The sequence below is a fragment of the Struthio camelus genome, chromosome 17 (assembly GCF_040807025.1).
Source record: "Struthio camelus isolate bStrCam1 chromosome 17, bStrCam1.hap1, whole genome shotgun sequence".
Taxonomy (NCBI): domain Eukaryota; kingdom Metazoa; phylum Chordata; class Aves; order Struthioniformes; family Struthionidae; genus Struthio; species Struthio camelus.
In genome coordinates, this window is record NC_090958.1 from 10,806,828 (window position 1) to 10,827,418 (window position 20,591).

Consider the following 20,591-nt stretch of genomic DNA (forward strand, 5'->3'; position numbering starts at 1 on the left):
TCCCGCACCGCTGTGCTAGATTGCCCCAGTGCCCCTCTGCCTGGCCACTATGTGTTGCCACATTGCTGGCAGGTCTGCGACTGGCTGCCTCGATGTCAACTCCACAGCTAGCCAGCCTGAACCACAGCTGACTGCGTTTCTCTCCTCTCTCCATCTCTCTAGCAAGCTTACTCAGGACAACAGGATAGAAAGCCCGATTCCTATCCTGCCTCTCCCAACACCTGACACTGAGACAGAGAAGCTGATCAAAATGAAGGATGAGGAGGTGAGACCCATTTCTGCCTGGACCTCCTTGGTGTTAGAGCTGGAATCTGAGGAATTACGCCAGGATCACCCCACGGAGGCTATCCTGGAGCTTTCTAGCCCTGCCTCCCATCGTCACGGGCTGCTGGTATAGAGGATGGGATGTGAACACTGTGTCCTCTGCCAGGGGGACTTAGATGATGTTCCACCCTGGGCACTGTAGCCTCTCTGAGAGATCCCTTTGTCTCCCCTAAAGGACTGCACAGTCACTCCAGCACCCCTTAAAGTATCAAATCAGTACTGTCCAGGGCAAGCATCTCTGTCTAGGCCCAGCATCTTCTGTCCTGGCCAGCCACTGTGGTTGGAAGTGCCCAGCTGTCAGCGTAGTGAGGGATAGCCTGGCAGTTGGCTCCTGCGGCTTTACCCAGCCGAGCGAGGACTCGCTGCTTTCTGCCCACTGTCCTGCCAGACCTAACAGCAGCTTCTCACCTGCCTGCTCTGGATCACTTGGAGCAGTGGTAGGGGAAGGATGGACACTTCCGTGGGCAGGAGGGGAGCCAGAAACCCTTTCCACAAGATCCCTGCCCCTTCTGGAGATCTCTGGCAGCTTGCCCCAGCAGATCCCTCCTTTGACTATCTCTTCTCTGTCTCATGCAGTTGCGGCGGATGCAAGAAATGCTGCAGAAGATGCAGCAGCAGATGCAGGATCAGTGAAAGGCAGGTGTTCAGCGGGCAAAGGGAATCTCCTGGTGACCGTCTGAAGCCTGGCTTGAGCTGTGGACCTTTAAAAAGAAGTTCCCTGTTGTGTAGAGACTTGTGGGCAAGAGCTACACTCGCACCCTCTAATTTATTAGCAGCAATGCTGGCTTTGCAGTCAGCCAGATTGTGGAGGAGGCTGTTCACTTAACAGTTTACTGATGTGTATTTCTTTTTTTTTAATTATTACTCTTTCCTTTCTTTTCTTTTTCTCTTTTTTTCTTTTTTCTTTTTTTGAAAAGAAAATAGCCTGGGAAGTATCTAAGGCATCCTAAAAAAGAAAAGAAAGAAAAGAAAAAGATTTCCCTTTCCCATGTACTAATTTCTTGTTTGGGAATGCTCTGGTATTTAAAGTCCTGGTTTCTCTGGTGTACGAACTTGAAGGTTATCTGTGTCCATGCACGTAAATGTTTACTCCCAACTGAGGTGCTCTGCCCCCCTCTCCCTCCCCTCACCCTGGGCCAGCACAGGCATCCTAAAGGCAGCTCTTCCCTCCTGTGAGTTGGACCTGCGCTGCCCAGCCTTCTCAGCCTGGGGCCAGCTCTGGCCCAGAGAGCAGGGGCTGGGGGTGTCTCTGTGCATTGACCTGCTGAGGGGTCCTGATAGGTGCCTGGTTCCCTGCCTGGCTTTTTTTTTTTTTTTTTGGTTGGTTAGTTGGTTGGTTTTGTTTTTCCTATCAACAAACTCCAGGATCTTTGCACTGAGTGGCAGGGGACAAGAGTATCTTAAGGTCAGTTAGAAGAAAGCACTTCCACTGCCCTCAGCGAGGTCTTTCTGGCAGAGAGGATGAGTTGCTGAGGGATTGCCTGCAAGGAAGATGTCTGATGATGGGAGTCAGCCCCTTCCCAGACTACCAGCCATGGTCTTCCCACAGCAGGTCGGAGGGGTTGGCAGAAGCACTGTTGCAGGAAGCCCAGGGCCCTGCAGTGGCTCTTGAGGGTATCTCATGGCTCTGGTCTTCCAGCTGCACTTTTCTCCACTGTTTGCCTGGAAAAGTACCATGGCAGCCAGAGTGTTTAGCTGTTCCTGCTCTGGAAGAACAGAAACGCTAGAGCTGAAAGCCAACCCCAAATTCAGAGCTGTACTCTGTCCCCAGGCTTGTAATTCCAAAACTGTATTGCTGGCTCTGCAGTTTTCCTGGGGCAAGGGGCAGTTTTGGGCATTTGTGCCAGAGATCAGAGAGCCGCCTGTCCCGGCAGGCTGTCTTGGGGGGCAAGAGGTGGCAGATGGGCTGTGGGGAGCTGTTGTGGGTCACCATGGCAGGTGCAGGAATGTCTCTGTGCAGGGCTGAGCACAGCCCAGCAGACTTGGCACTTCCTCCCCTGCCCTTTCCCCTGGGACTGAGCCCTTCTCCCCCTTCGCTGGTCCCCAGCTCTTCCTGTCTCAGTGCTGGGAAGGCTGGTGGATCTGCTGGGCAGAGATAAGAGCATTCTTTGGGCAGCAGCTTCTCTCCCACTCTTGCTTCCTGCAGTATTTTTAACTTCTAGTCCAGCCAGAGGATAGCCCAGGAGCGTAATGTGTCTGACAGCGCAAGACTCGCTAGAAACACTGCCATGCTCACAGGGAGTCCAGGGCTGTTGGAGGGAGAGATGCTTGGCCCTTCCCTCCAACTCCAGAGAGCACCACCCTGGACGAGGACTTTCTGCTCCTCTGGCTCCTGGCCCCATTCCTCTGTCCGCACATCTGCCCGTTGTTTCAGCTCCTCCATCTCTGGCTCTCCACAGTAGATCTCTCTGGCTGGGAATAGCCAGGTGCTCAGTTCTTTTGTTAGATGCTGCATTTGTCTGGGTTGGGTACCACACTGATTTCTCTCCATGAGGCTTTAAATGTCCTGATCAGAGCTTGTTCAGGAGGTGAGTAGGTTGGCTGGTTCCAGTTATTCACTGTACAGAGCCTTTGCCAGGCCAGAACGTGGGTTGTAGGGGCAGCAGAGAGACCCTGATGCAACACTGAAGGACAAAGTGAGGGTGGAAGCCCCTCTGCAGAAATGTGAAAGCTAGACAAGAGCAGTGTCCAAGGCAAGCCTCTTCTAAGCGACCCTCAGAGAGGTGAGAAGTGGGGCAGGGGCTTTGGGAACAAGCTCAGCGGGACAGGAGGGAACTCTCCTGCCTAGCCAATATTTTTTCTTTCCTTCTCCCCTGTATCAGGCATATAAGTGACAGTGGCGGAGCCAGCCCAGGGGAGTGGAAGGGTTCAGCCTGTCTTCAGTAAGGCCAGATGCTTCAGGAGGAAATGCAACCTTTCTTTCTGCAGTCTACATACTTGAGGAACAGAGTAGCCAGAGGTGAGAGCTTCCTCCAGGCTTTCTGGAGGAGGTTTGCTGCTGTCCCAGGGCAGGAGGACCGCTAAGTTCTCAGTTTTATTCATGCTAGCGTAACTGGAAACACCTTGTGGTATCTGTCCCCTCTCTTTTCTTACGTTAGTCTTGTCTGTGAGGAGGAGGTTCTGTTGCAAATGAGCCCTGTCCAGGTAGAGATGTTCCTCTTTTGCATAGATTCAGGTCTAAAGATGGAAACCTTTATTCTTTAGCATTTACATAGGAGAGAATACAGCCTTTATCCTGGGCTGTGTGCTGAAGTACTGTATTAGGGTGCTGGGGAGAATGCAAGGAGCTGGGGTCAGGCAAGACTGCTGAGTATTTAGCTGCTTCTCTTCCCCTGGGTGAGGAAGTCTCCATCAGTTCAGTGCATATGGCTCCTAAATCGAGTCAGTAGTTGCAGCTGCATTCTCTGCAGAGAGCAGAAGTCTTCAACTATCAGCTGGCAAAGACAGTTTTGAGTTGCACTTGGATAAAAATGCATACCAGCGAGGCATTAGAGAGACAGCTTCTGTCAAGGGGAGTGGCACTGCTGTCCCTGCATAGGAGGTTCCTTTCCCAGAGCATCAGAGCTGGGGGGCTGCCGGGAAGGGGTCAGAGGCTGACTTCTGCAGGGGCACTGGAGATCCAGCCTTTGGCTTGGAAGGTGACATCCATTTATTAAAGGAGGAATGCTTTGAACTGTTGAACTGAGCTACGCTATAAGCAGAGAAGGGACTCCTGAACGAATGTAGCTTGGCCACATGGCTCTGGCAGCCAGAGAAGCAGAAGAGTGTGGATAGGAAGGTAGTTTAACACCTCCCCTCACGCAACCCTCCACAATCTCATATGCAAACCCTGCACCCACAGGCACATTCCCACGCCTCTGCCAAGCTTTGCCCGGCTCAGCGAGTCACTGCAGGGGCTGCGTCCCACTCCTCGGGGCAGAGCTCTCGAGGCTATAGCTGGGGGCTGTCGGTACAACGTCTCGGACCTTGTGCCTGACTGGGGAGGGAGCTATGGCATGAACTCGTTGAGTGCCGCTCCTGTGCCAGTCCTGCCCGTGCAGTTCTTCTTGCTGCCTCCCCGCATGCCTCCCCCCAGAGGAGGGGGTCCCATTCTTCGTGCTGTGCGATGGCGTTCCCTGCTCCCTCCTCACAAACCCAGCTCTGCTGTAATGCTGGCTTGCTCCTGCCATATGACTTCCTCATTGACTTCCTCATCCCTCTGCTTCATTCCTAGGCTCTGTTTCCTGTCCATCTGTTGGGTTGTTATAATATATATATTTTTTTGTAAATTTCTGTTTGAACATTTTGTCATTGTGAACAAAGAAAAATGAAACCTTTTAAAACATATCCATTTTATTAAATGATTATTGTTATTATTATTAATAATGTTTACTACCTGAATTGATCAGTGAAATAAATACATTCAAAACAACCAGCCTCTTTCTGCTTGACTTTTCAGTCCCATTGAGTGCCATTGGTGATACGTTATCGGGCAGGAGAGAAGAAAACTGGCTCTCTTTATCCTTTTAACCAGTGCATGGGATTTCTGGCCTGTGTTTATGTCAAAGGCTAGACAAGATGATCCTAAAATTCTTCCATCTTTAAGCTTGACCTAGGAGAGGTAACTAATCAGCAATGGGCAGGATCCAGTCCCAAGAAATCCACTCTGTAAGTAACCAAAGCAGTATTGCTGTATCTGTGCTGTATGAGGAAGGATGCAGAGCCAGGATGGGTCTGACAGGGTTTAGTAGATTTAGTCCATGCCGCACCTGGCCTGAACACTGGGCTGTGAATAAAAGTGGCACCCAGATGCAGGAGACATGGCCATTGGTGAGCAACCTTGTCCCTTTTGTAGTCAAGATACTCCTAAATGGAAAGCAGGAACTGCGGGAAAAGCTGGATTAGTTTGTTGGCCCAAGATCCATTTCCCACCCAGTCTGCCTGCCATAAAAAAACAACTGGAATGATCTGCTCCAACCTACTAGAAAACTAAGACGTGCTTATTTTATTTTGAGCATCAGAAAGAGATTTTCTCCTTGGTTAGGACCAAATTCTGCTGTTGGTTACAGCCCTAAATTCTCTTAACATCAAAACATTCCGGGCATTCATCATTTCAGTTCTGACCAGGGTCCCCTATGTTATGCTGAATGTGAATACACACAGTGCAAGGTAATGGAGAGTTGGGCCTAGTAGGGCAACCATTTCACGGTAATTCTAAAGGCCTCTTCCTAAGAAGGAGCATAGCTGGTGCCTAGAGCGAGGCCCAAGGCAGAAAAAATGTGTATGAAGATGTGATGGCCTTGAGAAGATGAGATTCTCTCTATGCAACTTGAGTATGTTTTTAACCTTGGACTTTACTGCTCAAGTACTTGTGCGTTGCAACTTCTGAATAAAGGATGTGGCCAATTTTTCTTGGTAGCTGCAAGCTGCACTCGTACAGAGCTGCTAACTCACTTGGCTATTAAAAGAGCTGTCCCTAGGAGCACTATCTTTCCCAGCACCATCCGGCTGAATCAGTCTGTTGTCCTTCCTGTGGATTCAGCCTAGTTTATTTTGGTGTAACCTGTGGAATGCCACAAGTTATATTTTGTCCCTGTAACAACCATGAGAGCAGCTTTCTCCTGGGCTTAATTACTGACACCAGCGGAGTCTGCAGATCTTCCACTGCTATTTAGGTGTAGTAGGTTCATGTCACCGCTTTAAGGGAAACCCCAGGGTCAGCATACAGCGGGCTGTTAGGCTCACCATGCTGTCAAAAATAGTCTTGATGAGATGGGAAACTAAAGGCCACGGTGCTCAGTAAGTGTATTACAAACCACTACCAGATTAAAGCACATTTTAAGTTATTACTTTGCAGTTGACACTCAGCGATGTTCTTATTGGAAGTGGTGTCCTCCTTTATCTCCTGGTCCAGCCTGCTTGGTTCTGTGTACCAGATGCGTTCCCTGGTGCTGCTCGCACACAGTGAATCTTTATCTTTAAAAGAGAAAGCCAGAAAAAATGGCAGAGATTAGGGCTGTCATGCAGAGGAAGTGATTCTGGAAAAGAAAAAATGAGGTACTTTTGCAAACTGAATCTTCCCTCCCTGTCTCCTTCACTTCTTGTCCCAGTGCTATTCAGGGATAAAAGGCTGCAGGTAAGGTGTGTTTCTTGGACTTACTGCATATAGAAACTATTTTAGAATCTTTGCAAAATTTGTATAAAAGGGACATATTTAGGCTTATGGAAATTATTATGAGGCGCTACCCAGAGCTGTTAATCACATTGCAGCTGGCATTGAGCTATACAGGGGTCCTAAACTCCATGGCTCTCTACAGGAATGCTGCTGGAGCCAGCCTGCAGCTCCCTTGTTGCAATGCCCAGATTTTCTCCAGTATGAAGGGAAGGGAAATGCACTCCACTGACCAAACTGCACAGGAAAGGCAAGAGAGAGGTCAAACAGAAAGAATTGGGAGCAGCCTGGACTGTGATTTCTGAGCAGATTCTTTGCGTGCTTTGTTGTTGCCCTACGTGGCTTAGGCTGATTTAGCGCATACCAGGTGCTTATTGTGAGCCCTTAGGGGCTCAGCGTAAGAAATTTAACTGTCTTGTTCCAAAGGGCTGGAGGATAAAGCAGGGTACCTGGAGTAAGAAGAAGATTACTCAGAGGGTCTATATACGTGTGTTAGTCAGCTGTTAATCAGGCACAGGCTAACAGCTGTACTTTATTACTTTTATACTACCAAGAACCAAAGGCTCAAACCTGAGAAAATACTGTGAAGGAAGCCCCTCTCCTTCACTTACCCTGGTGAAAGACACAGTCTCTTTACCCTGCATACATGTATATTTTGTCTATAGAAGAATGATATGGAAACAGTCAGGCTGTATATGTTGCTGCCATCAGCAACAGCATCCTTGAATTCACTGCAGTGCTGGTCCGCTTGTTACCCAGAGCACGTGGAGCAAGAATCGCAGTCATCGATACCGTTAGCATCTCTTCCAGCAAGCGTATTCTTGCAAGCTCCCATTTTGTGGAAGAGTTAGTTGATGAAGCCTCCACTTCTGGTGACGTGCAGCAAGCTTGCAGGAAGGCCTCATGTGGGAGGTGTCCCCAGGATGAGCCTGACCCTTATCTTGCCAAGCCAGCTGCAAGGGGATCGGGGGATCTGGGAGCTCAGCTATGCAGCTGCACACACTCCTACACTGGCTGGACTGCCTTAGGACCTTCCTCTTGCATTGTGAAGCCAACAAGAAAACAAGGATTCATCTACCCTGGTAAGTCAGCAGAAATACTTTCTGTTCTTTCTTTTTTTCCCCATTTGGTTGAGGGATTGCATAGAAAACCACTGTCTTGTACCAGGTACGCATAGTTGTATGCTCCTAAAGAAGTTATAGCAGCTCTTTTGTTCAGCAATGGCATATGAGACTGCACTACAAAGACAGCCCATTGACCCATGTCTCCTGGCATGGTCGCAGCTCCAGAAAGAGATTATTCACCTGCTGGAGCGATGTCTTGAGTGGAAAACTCCACTGACTACCCTCTTCCGCCTTCGGTGCTCATCACCATCTCTGCTAGCCAAGGACTGTTTGTCACTTCTATTCAAAACTGCAGAGACTATTTTCCACTTGTGGTAACAGTAAATTCATGTTTGAACCTCCTCTTGCAGTTTCTGTGAACAAAGCTTTGCTTACTGAGTAGTGTAGTGCTACGATAAGGCAGAAGCAGTTTCGTACACTAATTTTTGGCTCTCTGACATGAATTTTCTTGGTCACCCTAGTCAGTAATGCAATCCCGAAAACACTTGCAGCTCTTGTACACTTTGGAGGACTAGTGAAAATTAATTTGATGGGGGCAGCCAAGCTTCCCAGCAGCTGTCTGTTCCATATGCCCCCACCAAAACCATGGCTAGAAGAACAGGAACATTCCCTCTCCTGTAACAAGAGACCAAGAGTTTGCAAAAAATCTCTTTTAACTCTGTTCTTTTCAGAGCTCTCACCTCTCCTGCCGAGGACACCAAGTTCACCCAACTTTAAAAGTACATCCTCAGAACAAACCCACAAAAGCCTAGGGCTTTGCTGGCTAATCCTGAGAGCAGGTGGTGTCTTCTTCCTGGGTCTCTATCTCACCCAGTCCCACTGTGTGAGTGTCCACGGGTGAAGATGTACAGTGGGATTCTCTTATTGTCCCTCTTTGGCTTTCTCCCGCATGTGATACCAACATGCCCTGTGCCATGCAAGTGTGCCACGAACATTATCGACTGCGCATCGAAGGACCTAACCATAACAAAGCTGCCAGCTGCCTTCCGCCCATCGGTTGAAGTTATCCGTCTTGGTTACAACAGGCTCACCTCTATTCCCAAAGGGCTCTTTGACAACCTGAAGAGTCTCCAGGAAGTCCACCTGCAAGGAAACCCTTGGGAATGCAACTGTGACATCCTCTACTTGCGCTCCTGGCTCCAGTGGCAGCAGAACCGGACCTTTTACAGGGATGTGAAATGTACCTCCCCAGCTCACCTGCAGGACCGGATCATCGCCTATCTGACAGAAGATGAGATCATCTCCACATGCCAGTACTGGTACTGCAGCCTGGCTCTCCTCTCTCAGCTCTGTCTGTTCATCCTCCTTTTACTCCAGGCTATCTTGGTCATCTTCATCATTATCTACCTGCAGAGATTTCGGAGAATGACTGCTGAAGCCCGGAGCACCACCCAGGATCTACACCAGCGTGTAGATACCTGGGCATCTTCAAGAAGCCCCTACGACAGTGATTAACATCACAAGAGCTTTCAGTCCTGTGCTTCTGGTGTGTGCAGGAGCAAGGACCCCCCACTCCCACCCTTTGGATATTGTTGTGCCCAAGCCATATGGTTTGTGATGCCTGGAGGGGACCATTCAGTGCAGCATCTGGTCGTGACTGCAGTCCAGAGCAGGACTTGGAACCGATCAGACACTTGCTGTATTCCCAAAGAGCCAATCCTGTGTTTTTTAATGCTTTAAATTCGCTCTGGAGCCAAGAGTCGCCTAGACCAGGGGCTCTCTCCAACCCCATTTGTGCAGTGCCCGGCACAGTGGGCAGCCGACCTCAGCTGCAGCCTCAGACGGCAGAAACCAGTGACGTGCCTCCCGCTAGTTCCCGCTAGTTACTATGTCCCTCGACTATTTTTGGAACAAAGCAAAATCGAAATAAAATAATGGTGAATGATAACATAATTTTTTTTTCCCTCCAGTCTAAACAACGTGTCTCGCCCGCCCAGGAGACCGACCGCCGCGGGCAGGGAGACGGTACCAGCCGCGGACAGTGGGCTCAAACCTCGGCAGCCCCCGGGCTCGCCATGGGCCCCTCCGAACGCGGGGTTTCCTCTGGTTCCTCTCTGCAACGTAAATGGTTTCGTGCGTCAGCAGGGCCTGGGCGAGGGCGGCGCAACCCCGCAAGCACCCGGCAGCCGTCCTGCGGGCAGCAGCGCCCGCAGCCCCGCTTGGCGGCCGCCGGGGCCTCGCCGCCCGGCCGGCGCTGCACGACTGTAGCGCAGAGCCCTCCAAAACCTGTAGAGCAGAAAACGTCCCCCGCTTAGTCCCGCCATTTTGTAGCTTGGGCCTCACGCGACCGGTCGCTGGGTGCAAGCAGGCGGTAGCTGCGGCAGAGGGATCGGGGAGGCCGGGGGAGGCCAGGAGGCGGCCGTGCCTCCTCTCTGAGGGCCGACCGACCGCGGCCACCCTTCCCCGTCGTCGTGGGGAGCGGGTCCTAACGGCCCTGGCTGCCCTCACCTGGGGAGGCCAATGGCCGCCGGCAGGGAGGCGCTGAGGAGAGCGGAGCTGCCCGGCGGCCTCCCTGCCCCGCGTCCCTGGTGCTGAGCCCGTTGGCCCCCGAAAAATGGGAGAGGTGAGAGCTGCCCTGGTGGCGGGGGAGGCCTGCCCGGAGGGGAGGTGGTGTTCGGTGTTGGGGGGGGTCTCTGTTTGGGCGGTTTGGCAGGTTTTTTGGTGGGGTTTGGGAGGGGGGAGGGGTGTGAGACATGTAGCTCCAACCTGCCTGGAGGTAAATGAGCCTGGAGGAGCCGCTCGTGTCCGGCGTTTATGCGCCGAGCGGCTCCAAGACGGGACCGCAGGGTGGTCCGCGGCGGCGCCGGGCGGCCGTTGTGCCCCTGCGCGTCCCAGTGCTAAGAAACCCGGACGTTTTTCCTGGCTTTGTTGCAAATGTTTGCTCCTCTGAAACGCCGGGCTAGAATCTCGCTTTTTTATCCTGTTGCTGAATAGCTGCGCGCGTCGGGGCTGCGACTGGTCCTGCGTCGCTTCTCCCGGGAAGGGTGGGGTTTTTTTTGTTTTTTGGGGGTTATTTTTGGTATTGTAAAGATAAAGGAGGTGTAAAGCATGGACTGAAAATCATTAAATGGCACTGGGTGTGAATATTCGGAGACGGTCCTTGAGATTCGCGATCGAATTGCAGGAGCTGCTAGTCTGGGAAGCTGCTGCGTGTGTAAGGGACCGTTTCCAGAACGGACCGGCCGGGAGAAGCCGCTTCCGCTTGGACACCTTGCTCCGAAGGCGTTGCGCGCACGTGCGAGGGCGTAAGAGCACTGCTGTAGCTGCTTTAAAGACAGAGAAACTTCCTTGAGTCACTGCGGGCAGAAGTGAAAATCTGACGCAGGAGAAAGGCAGGTGAACGTTTTTTGTCAGAACCCTTTAATTAAAATCCTTCCTTAAGAACAAAGACCTAGGGAAAGGATACATAATTGTGGGGGGTGGTGGGGGAATATAAAGTAGTTGTCAGGCACCCAGCTGGGGGGTTAGCTTGACTGGAAATGGCTCCAGAGTGGCCAAGGGGGGCGAGTCGCGGTTTCCTGGGGTGGGACCTTGCTGAGCTTCCCGGCCTCCCGCGAGAGGCGGCTGACGGAGACGCTGGTGTCCGGGGCTCGCGCAGCTCAGCAGAGGGGCCTGGCCTGTGGGGATGCTCACATCAGTCTCTCTCTCGCTCTCTCTCTCTCTCTCTTTCTTGGTATTTTCTTCTCTCCCTTACGGACTTTTTTGTGTGGTATTTCCCCCTTCCCTGAGCAGCACGCTTTCCATAGGAATAGAAAGACTGCTTTTCTGGCTAGTTCTTCCCCAGCGGCCTTTTCTCGAGATGCCTTGTTCGAGCAAACCACTGTCCTTCCCTTCAGCACTTCCTTTTCTTTTCTTTAGGTTGGTTGTACCTTTATTTTAGGTGTCTCATTCCTGCTGCGGTTTTTTCTGCACTGACCCATGCAAGGGGTGCAAAGGCCCCTTGTTTTCCCAATACTACTGCACAGTGGGCTAGCCTGTGGCTGAATGACTCCCTGTTTTTGCCAGCAGATTTTTAGCTGAATTGAATTCACCTGGATCAGAGGATGTTGACAGTGCATGCAAGCAGGTACCGACACTGCTACAGGCCTGGGCTCAGCTGGTTGCAGAGGCCAGGCTGGGCGCCGGCGCGATGCCAGCGTGGAGACTGTGCTCAGCTGCCTGCCTGTCAGCGTTGCCAGCAAACCTCCACGGCTCGGTGTGCCCACGAGGACAGAGCAACTGCTGACTTGGGTTTCACTTCCCTGGGAAGGCAGGAGGGGGCCGGACTGTACATCATTAGGTCTTGGCACATGAAAGGTTAAAAGCTTTTTTAGCATCTTTGCACCTGTGAAGAGGGAAACCAGCCATAGCAATGTGATAATGAATTGCACCGAGTGCAGAGTGATTTGTATGCCATGGCAGCATGTCTAATCCATAAATCTAGAGCCTGCATGTCTTGGCTGCTCCTGGCTCAGAAAGGCGCGTGTCACAGATGCTTTCCCGCTCCGCTGGCCTGTTGAGGACCTGCTGCGCTGCTGCTGAAGGGAGAGCTGGCTTTCCCTCCGAAGGGAGGGACTGTCCAAGGCTGCTCGGTGATCTCAAAGAGGAAATGGTGGTGTTCGGAGCTTGTGAAATATGGCAAAGACAAATGCAAGCTATTAGGTTTCTTTGCAAATCCCTTCTTAGTATCAAGGCCAGTCCAACACCTGGAGGTGCAGGGGTGGGCTGCCGGGCCTGCTGGCAGGCTGCTGCATAACCAAAGGTTTAGGGTGCTTCCAAGCAGCTCCTGTCTTTGAAAGATACTGGGGTAAAAAACCCTGAGAAACTAAATCCAGCTGTGTTTGCAGCCTCAGTGACAGAGCTCCAAACCTGAGATGTTTAAAAAGCAGGTCAGCACCAGCTAAGCAAAGGACCAAATGGCTGTCAGTGACACTAGGGAAGGCACACTGGCTCTTCCTTTTCTCAAGAGCTCTGTCTTTCAGGTATCTGTATGGTGACTTTTGTACAGTTTGCAAAGTAAAAGAAGCACTGAAAGCAAAGTAAGCTGATTTCAGAGCCGAGAGAATTTTAGCCAAAAACCTGCAGAGAAGTAAGTTTTCTGTCCCTGCTTCTTATGACGCCAGTGTTTGTGTTTTGCCTCTGGATGGCTGCAGGCACTTGCTAACAAAGTGGCGGGGTTCATGTAACTCCTAGGAGCCTACTGCTGTTGGTTTAAATAGATTCTCATGGCTTCTGCATGCTCATTTGTTGGGTGAAAGTGTTCTTTGTATGTATAAATCCAGGAACTTGTTATCATCCATTGCTATGCTTGGTCATGGAGACAGACTGATTCTGTGCAACAATCAGAGGTTAAGCAGTGCTTGGAGATCTTATGGAAGACAGTCCCATAGCGCATGGCATTTCCCTGTCTCATGTAGTCTACAGCCGAATGCACTGTGTATTCCCAAGTGGGAACATTCAGTAGATGCCCTGGTGGCAGCCTGATATGGGATGTGTTGGGTTGCTTACAAATTGCAAAAGGCTTTTTTCATGGTCATTGATATGAGACTACCTGGTCATCTTCAAACTGCTGTTTTCCCTTCATGACTGAAGTATGCAGGGCATCCCAGAGAGAGTGCCAAGAGAAGCAGAGTGTTGATCCCACATCAGGGGACATCTTGTCTGTCCTAGGATATAGAGTAGAAGAACTACTGAAAAAAAAAAAAGCCATTTCTAATATGTACACACCTGAAAACTGAGGCTTCTTCAGGTGCCTGAGCCCAGTTTTGAAGGGCTTTAATGGAGAGTACCTGGTCTAATTTAACAGGTTTCATGTATGATAAGTCATCTTGGATAAATGCCTTAAAGCAGCAGCTAGCAGTGTTAAGGTTTGTGTTTTGCAGATAATATGTGCACACATACTGTATGCCTAGATAAAGATATATATTCCCTGCAAGGACAGAATATAGCACTGCTAGAGGGCAGAAAAGATTTAAGTGATTTTAGTCCAAAAAACCCCAAATTGCCCTCTTAAATACACGAGTCATTTTCTCATTTCTTTAACGTGCCTCATGCACTCCGCCTGCTCTGAAGTGTTTGTAGTTATTGGGAACAGAATATGCCAGGAGGTATTTCTTTGTATTTCCATACAAGAGGATTAACCTGAGAGTTATGAAACTGAAATGCCAAGAATGCCCTCTGTGGATAACTAATGGTTTAGGAAGCATAACGTTCATCTGATGTCCTTATCTGTAACATGAGGCGATTACTTCTGACCTGCCTTGTCAAAGTTGTTTGATGCCATACAAGTATCACTGGTTTTCTGCAAGGAAATAGAATTTTGCTTATTGACTAAATTACCATCTGTAGAACTTTTATCCATGTTGACTTGTAATCTGGCTTTGCTCGGAAGAGGGCAGCAAATGGTTTTTTATCTTGTTGTTGCTCTTACTGGTAAAGTCAACCTGAGATGCGGGCCTGGGAGAGGGTGAAGGCAGCTATGGTGGGTGCCTGCCCGAACTGACTGATAATGCTACTCCAGACTTAGTGGTCCAAGTGGCAGATGCTGCTTTTCTTTCCATTACTAAAAGTTTAAACAGGGCCTTCCCTGTTGGCACCCCAAAACATCAAACCTAAAGCTGAGAAAGAGGACTGTGGGCATTTTATTGCTATGGCAGTGGTCGAAAAAATGCTAGTTCTCTGTGAGGTGTTTAGTCTGGTGGGTTTTGGAGGGCTGATATCTGCCTGTTGGTGGGTGGGGAAAATTTGTGCTTCATTTTAACATCGTATCTCTCGGTGACTGCAGAGGAAGCTCTGCCTCTTGGGACCAGCTCTCCAGAAAGAGCCCTGCAGACCCTTTGCAGCCTCACAAACCTCTGTCTCCCTTTCCTTGTTCAGCCTGAGATGTCTTCTCGGACAGTTCTTGGTAAACATCTTCCCAGGTTTGAAACTGAGCTGGAGCTCACTAAGGCAGAAGACTATGGAGACAGCCATGATCTGGCCAGGATCTTAGCCCGTCCTAGCCTTGCCAGGGTGGCTCAAGTTTACCTTTGAGGTGCCTGCCACCCTGTGCAAAGCTTAATCTCAGATTAAGCTCCTAAATTTTCTGTGCCATGAGTGGTGGGAGAGCCTGGAGCCCATGAGGAGGGTATGTGAAAGATCTGGATTAGACTGAATGTGATGTGTCTATCCCTGCACTGAGAGCATCATGGCAGTCATCTCTTGCAGTAAACAAAGGTGGTGATATGTTTGCCTCACGCCCCTGCCCGAAGCGAGGGGTTGAGCTCCCTTCCAGGAAGGGGATTGAATGCAATTCTCCTGCCCTTCATGGCTGGGAGTGGAGTGTCGTGGGATGACCCTATCCTGGCATGCAATCGTTCATCATAGCCAGAAATTTGCACCGAGGCCCAGTAACAAACACGTTCTTCTGCAGCAGAGGGAGATCCACCCTCTGCCTGAAGGATGCTCACCCCTGTGAAGCAGGACAGATAGGACATATGGGTCAAAGACTCTCTCCACAGTGCCCGTAGCTCTGTGGAAGGGCTGTGCTCAAAACCTTATACTGAAATGAGCAGAAAAGGCACTTAACCTGGGCACAAACTTGTGATGTGAATTAATATCTCTCGTCAGACTGACTGGTGCGGGCAGTGTTTTCTCTGCTGGTGGGCCTGCTGGAGGAGGCAAGGTGCATGGAGGGTGTGGTAGGTGGGACGTAGGTGCCCTGAAAATACCCCAGGGCTAGGTGGGACAGAGGTGCAGATGTGCTCAAAGCTGTTGGGGTTGGTCTTTTGTGTTCCCGGGACAGAAACTGCAGAGGCTGCACAGGCAATATTTAGGCATCTGGAGAATACGGATGCCCCAGCACTGGGCAGGAGCTGTGGGGAGCTGATTTCTAGATCGAAGCTCTGGTTAGCACCCATGTCTCCCATTACGAGTTGCGGCCGTTCGCTTGGCTGTCTCTTGTGGGATTAGCTGTGCCTGGAGTTGGGGAGCTCTTTCCAGCTGGGGCTTTTGCCTCTGTAGTTCCCAAGCTGACCAAGAGAGGGTGCGGGTGCTCACACTTGCTCTCTGTCTCCATTACCTGATCTTTCAACACAGTCTTAGCAAGCTGACTTTTTTCCCAGGATGAGACTTTAATTTCCTCCTATTGATCATGGCCAAAGAAGAGAGCTGAAATGGAGATTTTATTCCAGAGACAAAGGTCCCCTTATGTGCTGTGTTGTGATCCCTTTGAATGAACCTGCCAGCAAAATGAAGGCTCTTCCCCAGGCCATTTTGTACCTTTTTCAGGCAAATCTTCATATTTGATCAGCTGTCTGGATTCCTGCACAGAGAGCAAAGGGAGATAAAGTAGGAAATCTTTACATTCCATGGGGACACCAGACAAAACGACAGTCATCAGGACTCAGGCTTCAGATTTAGTTTCCATAAATCCCCAAATGTTGCTGTGAGATTGTCTTGATTAAAACCTGTAATGTGGGGCCAGTTTCCCTGTGCAGCTGTGAGTGTTTTTCTCCCTGGTGGGGCCTCCCTTCAGGTCCAGTCCAAAGCCTCCGCCCTGGGCTGCCTGTTTGCTTCAGACCAAAGCTGTCATCATCTGCCTTGCCTCATCCTCAGCTCTGCTGTGAGCTGCTGCCTGTTCTGTTGGTACCTGCTCTTCCCCACCCTCCCAAAGGCTGTCAGCGTTCCTCAAGTCATACGTAAAATATAGCTTGCTACTCTCCCATGCTTGGTTCTTTGCTGACCCAACTGCACCAAAACCATCAAACTGATTAATCTGATGATCCAGTGCAGAAGGCTTTGAAAGCAAGAGGCTGGTATGCTCATTCACTTCCTCTCCTCTTGTCCCCTCTGCCACTATCTGTCAAGAGTGACACTTTAATTATCCGTTTGCTTCCTTTGCTCTTTACCTGGAACTTGCAAAAGTGCAAGAAGCAACACTGTAATTTCTGGGCTCCCTACCCCTAAATGAAGGGAAACTTCCTCCAAGCGCTAGTGGTGAGACTGTGCCTGAACTTCAGTGTGCAAATCCCCCTGCAATCTCCAGAAATGCTTCAGTTATTTTTTTCTCTCTATCCGTTGTTGGTTCCTGATCTGCACAAAAAAAGCACTGTAGTGTTTTGTGTGTTAGTGTGAGTGAGGCACGCAGAAGGAAGGTAAGGGTGGAGAGATGGGGGGGTTGTAGTGATCAGTGATTTGAAAATGTATTGTGACAAAAGTGTGGATCTGAGAGAAGGCTCCGTGCGAAGTGGAGTGCGATTTTAAATTCGTGGTGACATTCATGCTCTGGGAGAGGTCACGCTAGTCACACTTTGAGTTGCTGTGTGTTGTAATAAACCGGTGGCCTAGTTGTTCTAGACGTGCTGGAAAAAATGACCTGGGAATGCGACTGCTGAAAACAAGTGTAACTTGGAGGCAGTGGAGACAGGGAGTGAAATCCCAGGTCTGCTCTCTTTTGCCATGGACTTCAGTGAAGCCAGGGTTCCCTGAAGGAGTCTTTGGGGTGTGTAGGAGAAATGCGCTAGGCCCTGCACACAAACTGTCAAGCTGAATCTTATATTTAGACGAGATCCACCACAGCAAGCCACTGCTGTGGGGCAAGGACACTGGATTACACGTGTCTTGGGAGTGTAACAGTAGTTATGTGCACTTAGGCAGGTACTTCCACAACCTCTGAAAGCATCCGGGTGTCCTCAGAATGAGAGGAAATTGGGATGCAAATTGGACACTGTATCCCCTACGTTTGTTCTAGTGGTTAATTAGCCTTCCCGTGGAAAAACTAACGTGTACTGTTAATCTCCATCTGTCTGTCAGTTCTCAGCATTCCTACCTTGCCTTGCCTTTATCTGTAGGTGTCTGCAGAGCCCCTGTGCCAGGCACTCTGCGTTCCCAGGGATGGGAAATTGTGAAATCCATGTGGGATGAGAAATTATCTCAGATGTTTCCCATCTCAGATGGGGGGAAAAAAGTCTATCTTGGAAGCAATTCAGCTGAAACCCAGGGCATACAAAATGTTTTCAGTGGGACAACTGGTGCATTCATCTCCAGGCTCACCCTCTTTCTTACTAGCAATGCGCTTCAATTCTTAAATGAAAGGTTATCTTCATCCAAAAAATTGGAACTGAGATATTTGTGAAATGGAAAACAGTTATCTAAACAACTTCAGAGTTTTTTTTTAATCCCCTGTTTTAAAAATAGATACATTTATACCAACTGTTCCTTTGTCCTGACAAGCTGTGATTTTTCTGATAAAATAGTTTTGCACTGAATGGTTCCCACCAGCTTTGTATTTTGTACGGTGAAAAGGGTCTCTGTCCCCTGAGGGGTCTTCTGTTGGGGTGTATTGTATGGTGATGGTGTTCACGGTCAGGATGTTAGTGAGCCCGTGGCTGGGTGGGCTGTTGCGGAGAGGTGGTTTACGGTCCATGCGGAGCCAAGGCTCTGCGGCAGAAACGCCCTGGCGGAGGCTGGGCTCTGCCTAGGTCACAGCTCTGCCCTCGCTGTGCAAGCGGCTCCCCCGACCGGGGCGCAGGGGCACCCGGCTGCAGGACTGACTACGTTTTGGGTTTCCCCGCAGCAAGCAGAGGACCCTTGCAGCTCGGATGCTGAGAGCTGATTAACTGAAGTGATCTAGCAGCTCTTGGAAGGACTCCCAGGACCCTCGGAAGCACCACGTTGCACCCGGTGACACACTGGCTGTCCAACACCTTCCATGTTGCTCCTATTTCAAAGGAAGCATCAGTCAGGAGGGACCATCTCCCCTGCTGCGAAGCGGCCACGGTGCCTGCCCAACAGGAGCTTTCGGTTGGGGTGGGAGGGCAGGCTGGGAGCCAGCGCCTTGCGTGAGGGGTCGGCGCAGGCAAGGACTAACCCATCCTCGGAGCCCTCTCCCTGCCGCTGCCCCGGTGCGGGAGGCGTGCAGCCGGGTGCTACAAAGATGGAGAGCTCGCCGGCAGCGAGGGTAGTGTTTGCTGCTCACCTGCTGCTGGGAGCTGCTTGGAAAAGGCTCCCTCGCTCGCCTAGGGAGCAAAAACATAACGGGAGAGTTCAGCATTCAGCGCTACTAATGCTCAAAGTAAGCTGATGGCAAACAGCCCTTAGGATGAAGCCGGAGCACACAGGCTTATTGGGCGAACTACCCGGGGTTAGCAGAAAAAGGGCTAAGTCTGATGGGTGGTTTCCTGGCAACGAGGAGCTTAATCTGGGCTGATTATTGAGTATTTACAAATGCTGAAGCAGTTGCTGCCTACTGGTTTGGCCTAGTTGTATCCTCAGAAGTTCCTACAGATGGAGACCAGTGGCGAGAATAACAGAGAAGGGAGGATCTTGTTACAGGCTCGGAGGGGGGTGCCAGGATTTCCCGGCCTCTTTTGATGCTGGTTCACCTTTCTGGATAGCGCTAATCCAGCCCTGATTCAGAGTCCGGTATGGCAGGAAAGAGAGGCTCTTCTGCTGGAGCTGCTGCACCCTCCCAAATGCTGTCAGTGTATGTCAAGTTGTACATAAAATATAGCATAAAATATATTGGAATTGCTGCACATGAGCTTGAAATTGAGAGAAAAGCAGGGGCACTTGTGGGTCTTGATCGTGAGACACCCTGTGGCATCATAGCAGAGCAGCTTTTGCAGGGACTTTGTGAGTGAAAGGAAAACGCCGAAATCTGTTGTAACTTTCTTGATAACTCTACTCAGAATAATCTCGGAAGTATGCTAAGTTTGAACATCTGTAAATGCTTTGAAATTGGTGAGTAAAAAGTGCTGGGTGGAGAGAAAGGATGGAGGTGTGTGGTTCAAAGCAGTGGCAAGGGTATACCTCCTGCTTACCGCTTGGCTATGCAGTTACTACTGACAAACTATTTCTTTGCTTTTGAAATGCATCTGGCTGCACTAAGTGGCATGGCATTCTCAAAGTGTTTTCCTTGGCTTGTCCGTTGTCTCCTGGCTCCTGTCCCTTCTCTCTTCCTTCCCTATTCCTTGCAAACAATTCAGTTTGAACCTTGTTTTACTTCATTTAGATCTAGTATTTCCCTCAAATATTTAAGACTATGATATTTATCTTGAGCAGCAGGCCAAGGAATCACAGAAATTCAGCGTGGTAATGTCTCACCCCCCCTTTTGCTGTACAAAGGCTTCCCCAAGCAAATCTGTAGGCTCCCTTAACTGCTTTTTATCTCATCCTACACAACATAGAGGATTTGTTCTGAGTTACCTTTTGGACAGTGGGACACTTTAAAATAGCTGCAGGTACTATTCATCCTTTTACCTAACCTGTGATGAACTTGCTGTTTTAGGAAGTGTGGGGGACATTCTCAGTAAAATAAAAAATATCTGGGTCATATGATGCTTCTCATCAGCTGATCTCAAAGGGCTTTGCCAAGGGGGCACCTGTTATTACACCTATTGCAAAGATGGGGAAACTGAAGCAGGGAAAGTTGTGGGATGTGCCCGCTCCCACAGGGCGTACCAGCAGCCAAGCTGAGATTGAGCATCTGTGCATCTCACAGCAGATTCTCTGTTAAGTGGGAGGGAAGGATACGTACCCCGAGGTGGCTGCTTACCTGGGGCTCTTCCTCACTTTCTTCTTCATGATTGCACACTGTAGAAGAGGGTCTACATTTCCCTATTCTTCAGATAGTTTCCTCCTCCTCCAGACCTCAGTGTCAAGCTGGCCTTCATGTTCTCATGTTCCTACTAGGTTTCAGCGCAGCTCTGGGGCTGGGGTGTCACAGGCTCGCACCAGGGTCTTGGGGGGCACTGCCTGCCCCTGGGTCATGCGCTTAGATCGACAGCTGTTGCCATCTCACAGAAGTCTAATAAAATGCTGCTGTCTTCTTGAAATGTTCATATCCTTGACGTTACAGTAACGGCAAGGGGAGAAGAGCATTTCTTGACGTATGGTGCAGTTAGAAGCTTCTGGATTGGGAAGGGACCTCTCTAACTTTGGTCTTGTGGGACCTTAAATGTATTCTGGGGTCTAGATAGGTGAAGAACTAGCAGTTGGAACGAAGGTCTCCAGTCCCACATGTGCTTTACTCG

At 50.1% G+C, this 20,591-nt stretch overlaps 2 protein-coding genes and 1 long non-coding RNA gene across 11 annotated transcripts in view; all 3 read left to right on the forward strand.

Moving 5' to 3' along the window:
- The window catches only part of SEPTIN5 (septin 5), a 49,902-nt gene extending 45,167 nt beyond the window's left edge, over positions 1-4,735 (forward strand). For all 8 annotated transcript variants that reach the window (XM_068911594.1, XM_068911593.1, XM_009666743.2 and 5 more), the window contains 2 exons: positions 163-265; positions 901-4,735. In XM_068911594.1, coding sequence (XP_068767695.1) covers positions 163-265; positions 901-957 — 160 coding nt within the window. In that variant the 3' untranslated portion in view covers positions 958-4,735. The remainder of the gene's footprint in view (positions 1-162; positions 266-900) is intronic.
- A 127-nt stretch (positions 4,736-4,862) lies between these two features.
- GP1BB (glycoprotein Ib platelet subunit beta) lies at positions 4,863-9,490 on the forward strand. Of its 2 annotated transcripts, XM_068911598.1 has the most exons (3): positions 4,863-6,439; positions 7,235-7,557; positions 8,271-9,490. In XM_068911598.1, the coding sequence occupies exon 3, from the start codon at positions 8,443-8,445 to the stop codon at positions 9,052-9,054; it is 612 nt and encodes a 203-aa protein (XP_068767699.1). In that variant the 5' UTR covers positions 4,863-6,439; positions 7,235-7,557; positions 8,271-8,442; the 3' UTR covers positions 9,055-9,490. The 2 variants fall into 2 exon arrangements, with proteins under 2 accessions (XP_068767699.1, XP_009665035.1); XM_009666740.2 differs by having other exon boundaries at positions 4,863-7,557.
- An 833-nt stretch (positions 9,491-10,323) lies between these two features.
- Positions 10,324-20,591, forward strand: part of LOC138061404 (uncharacterized) — a 125,241-nt gene continuing 114,973 nt past the window's right edge. Inside the window, exon 1 of the long non-coding RNA XR_011135124.1 lies at positions 10,324-10,931. This is a non-coding gene — a long non-coding RNA (uncharacterized lncRNA). The remainder of the gene's footprint in view (positions 10,932-20,591) is intronic.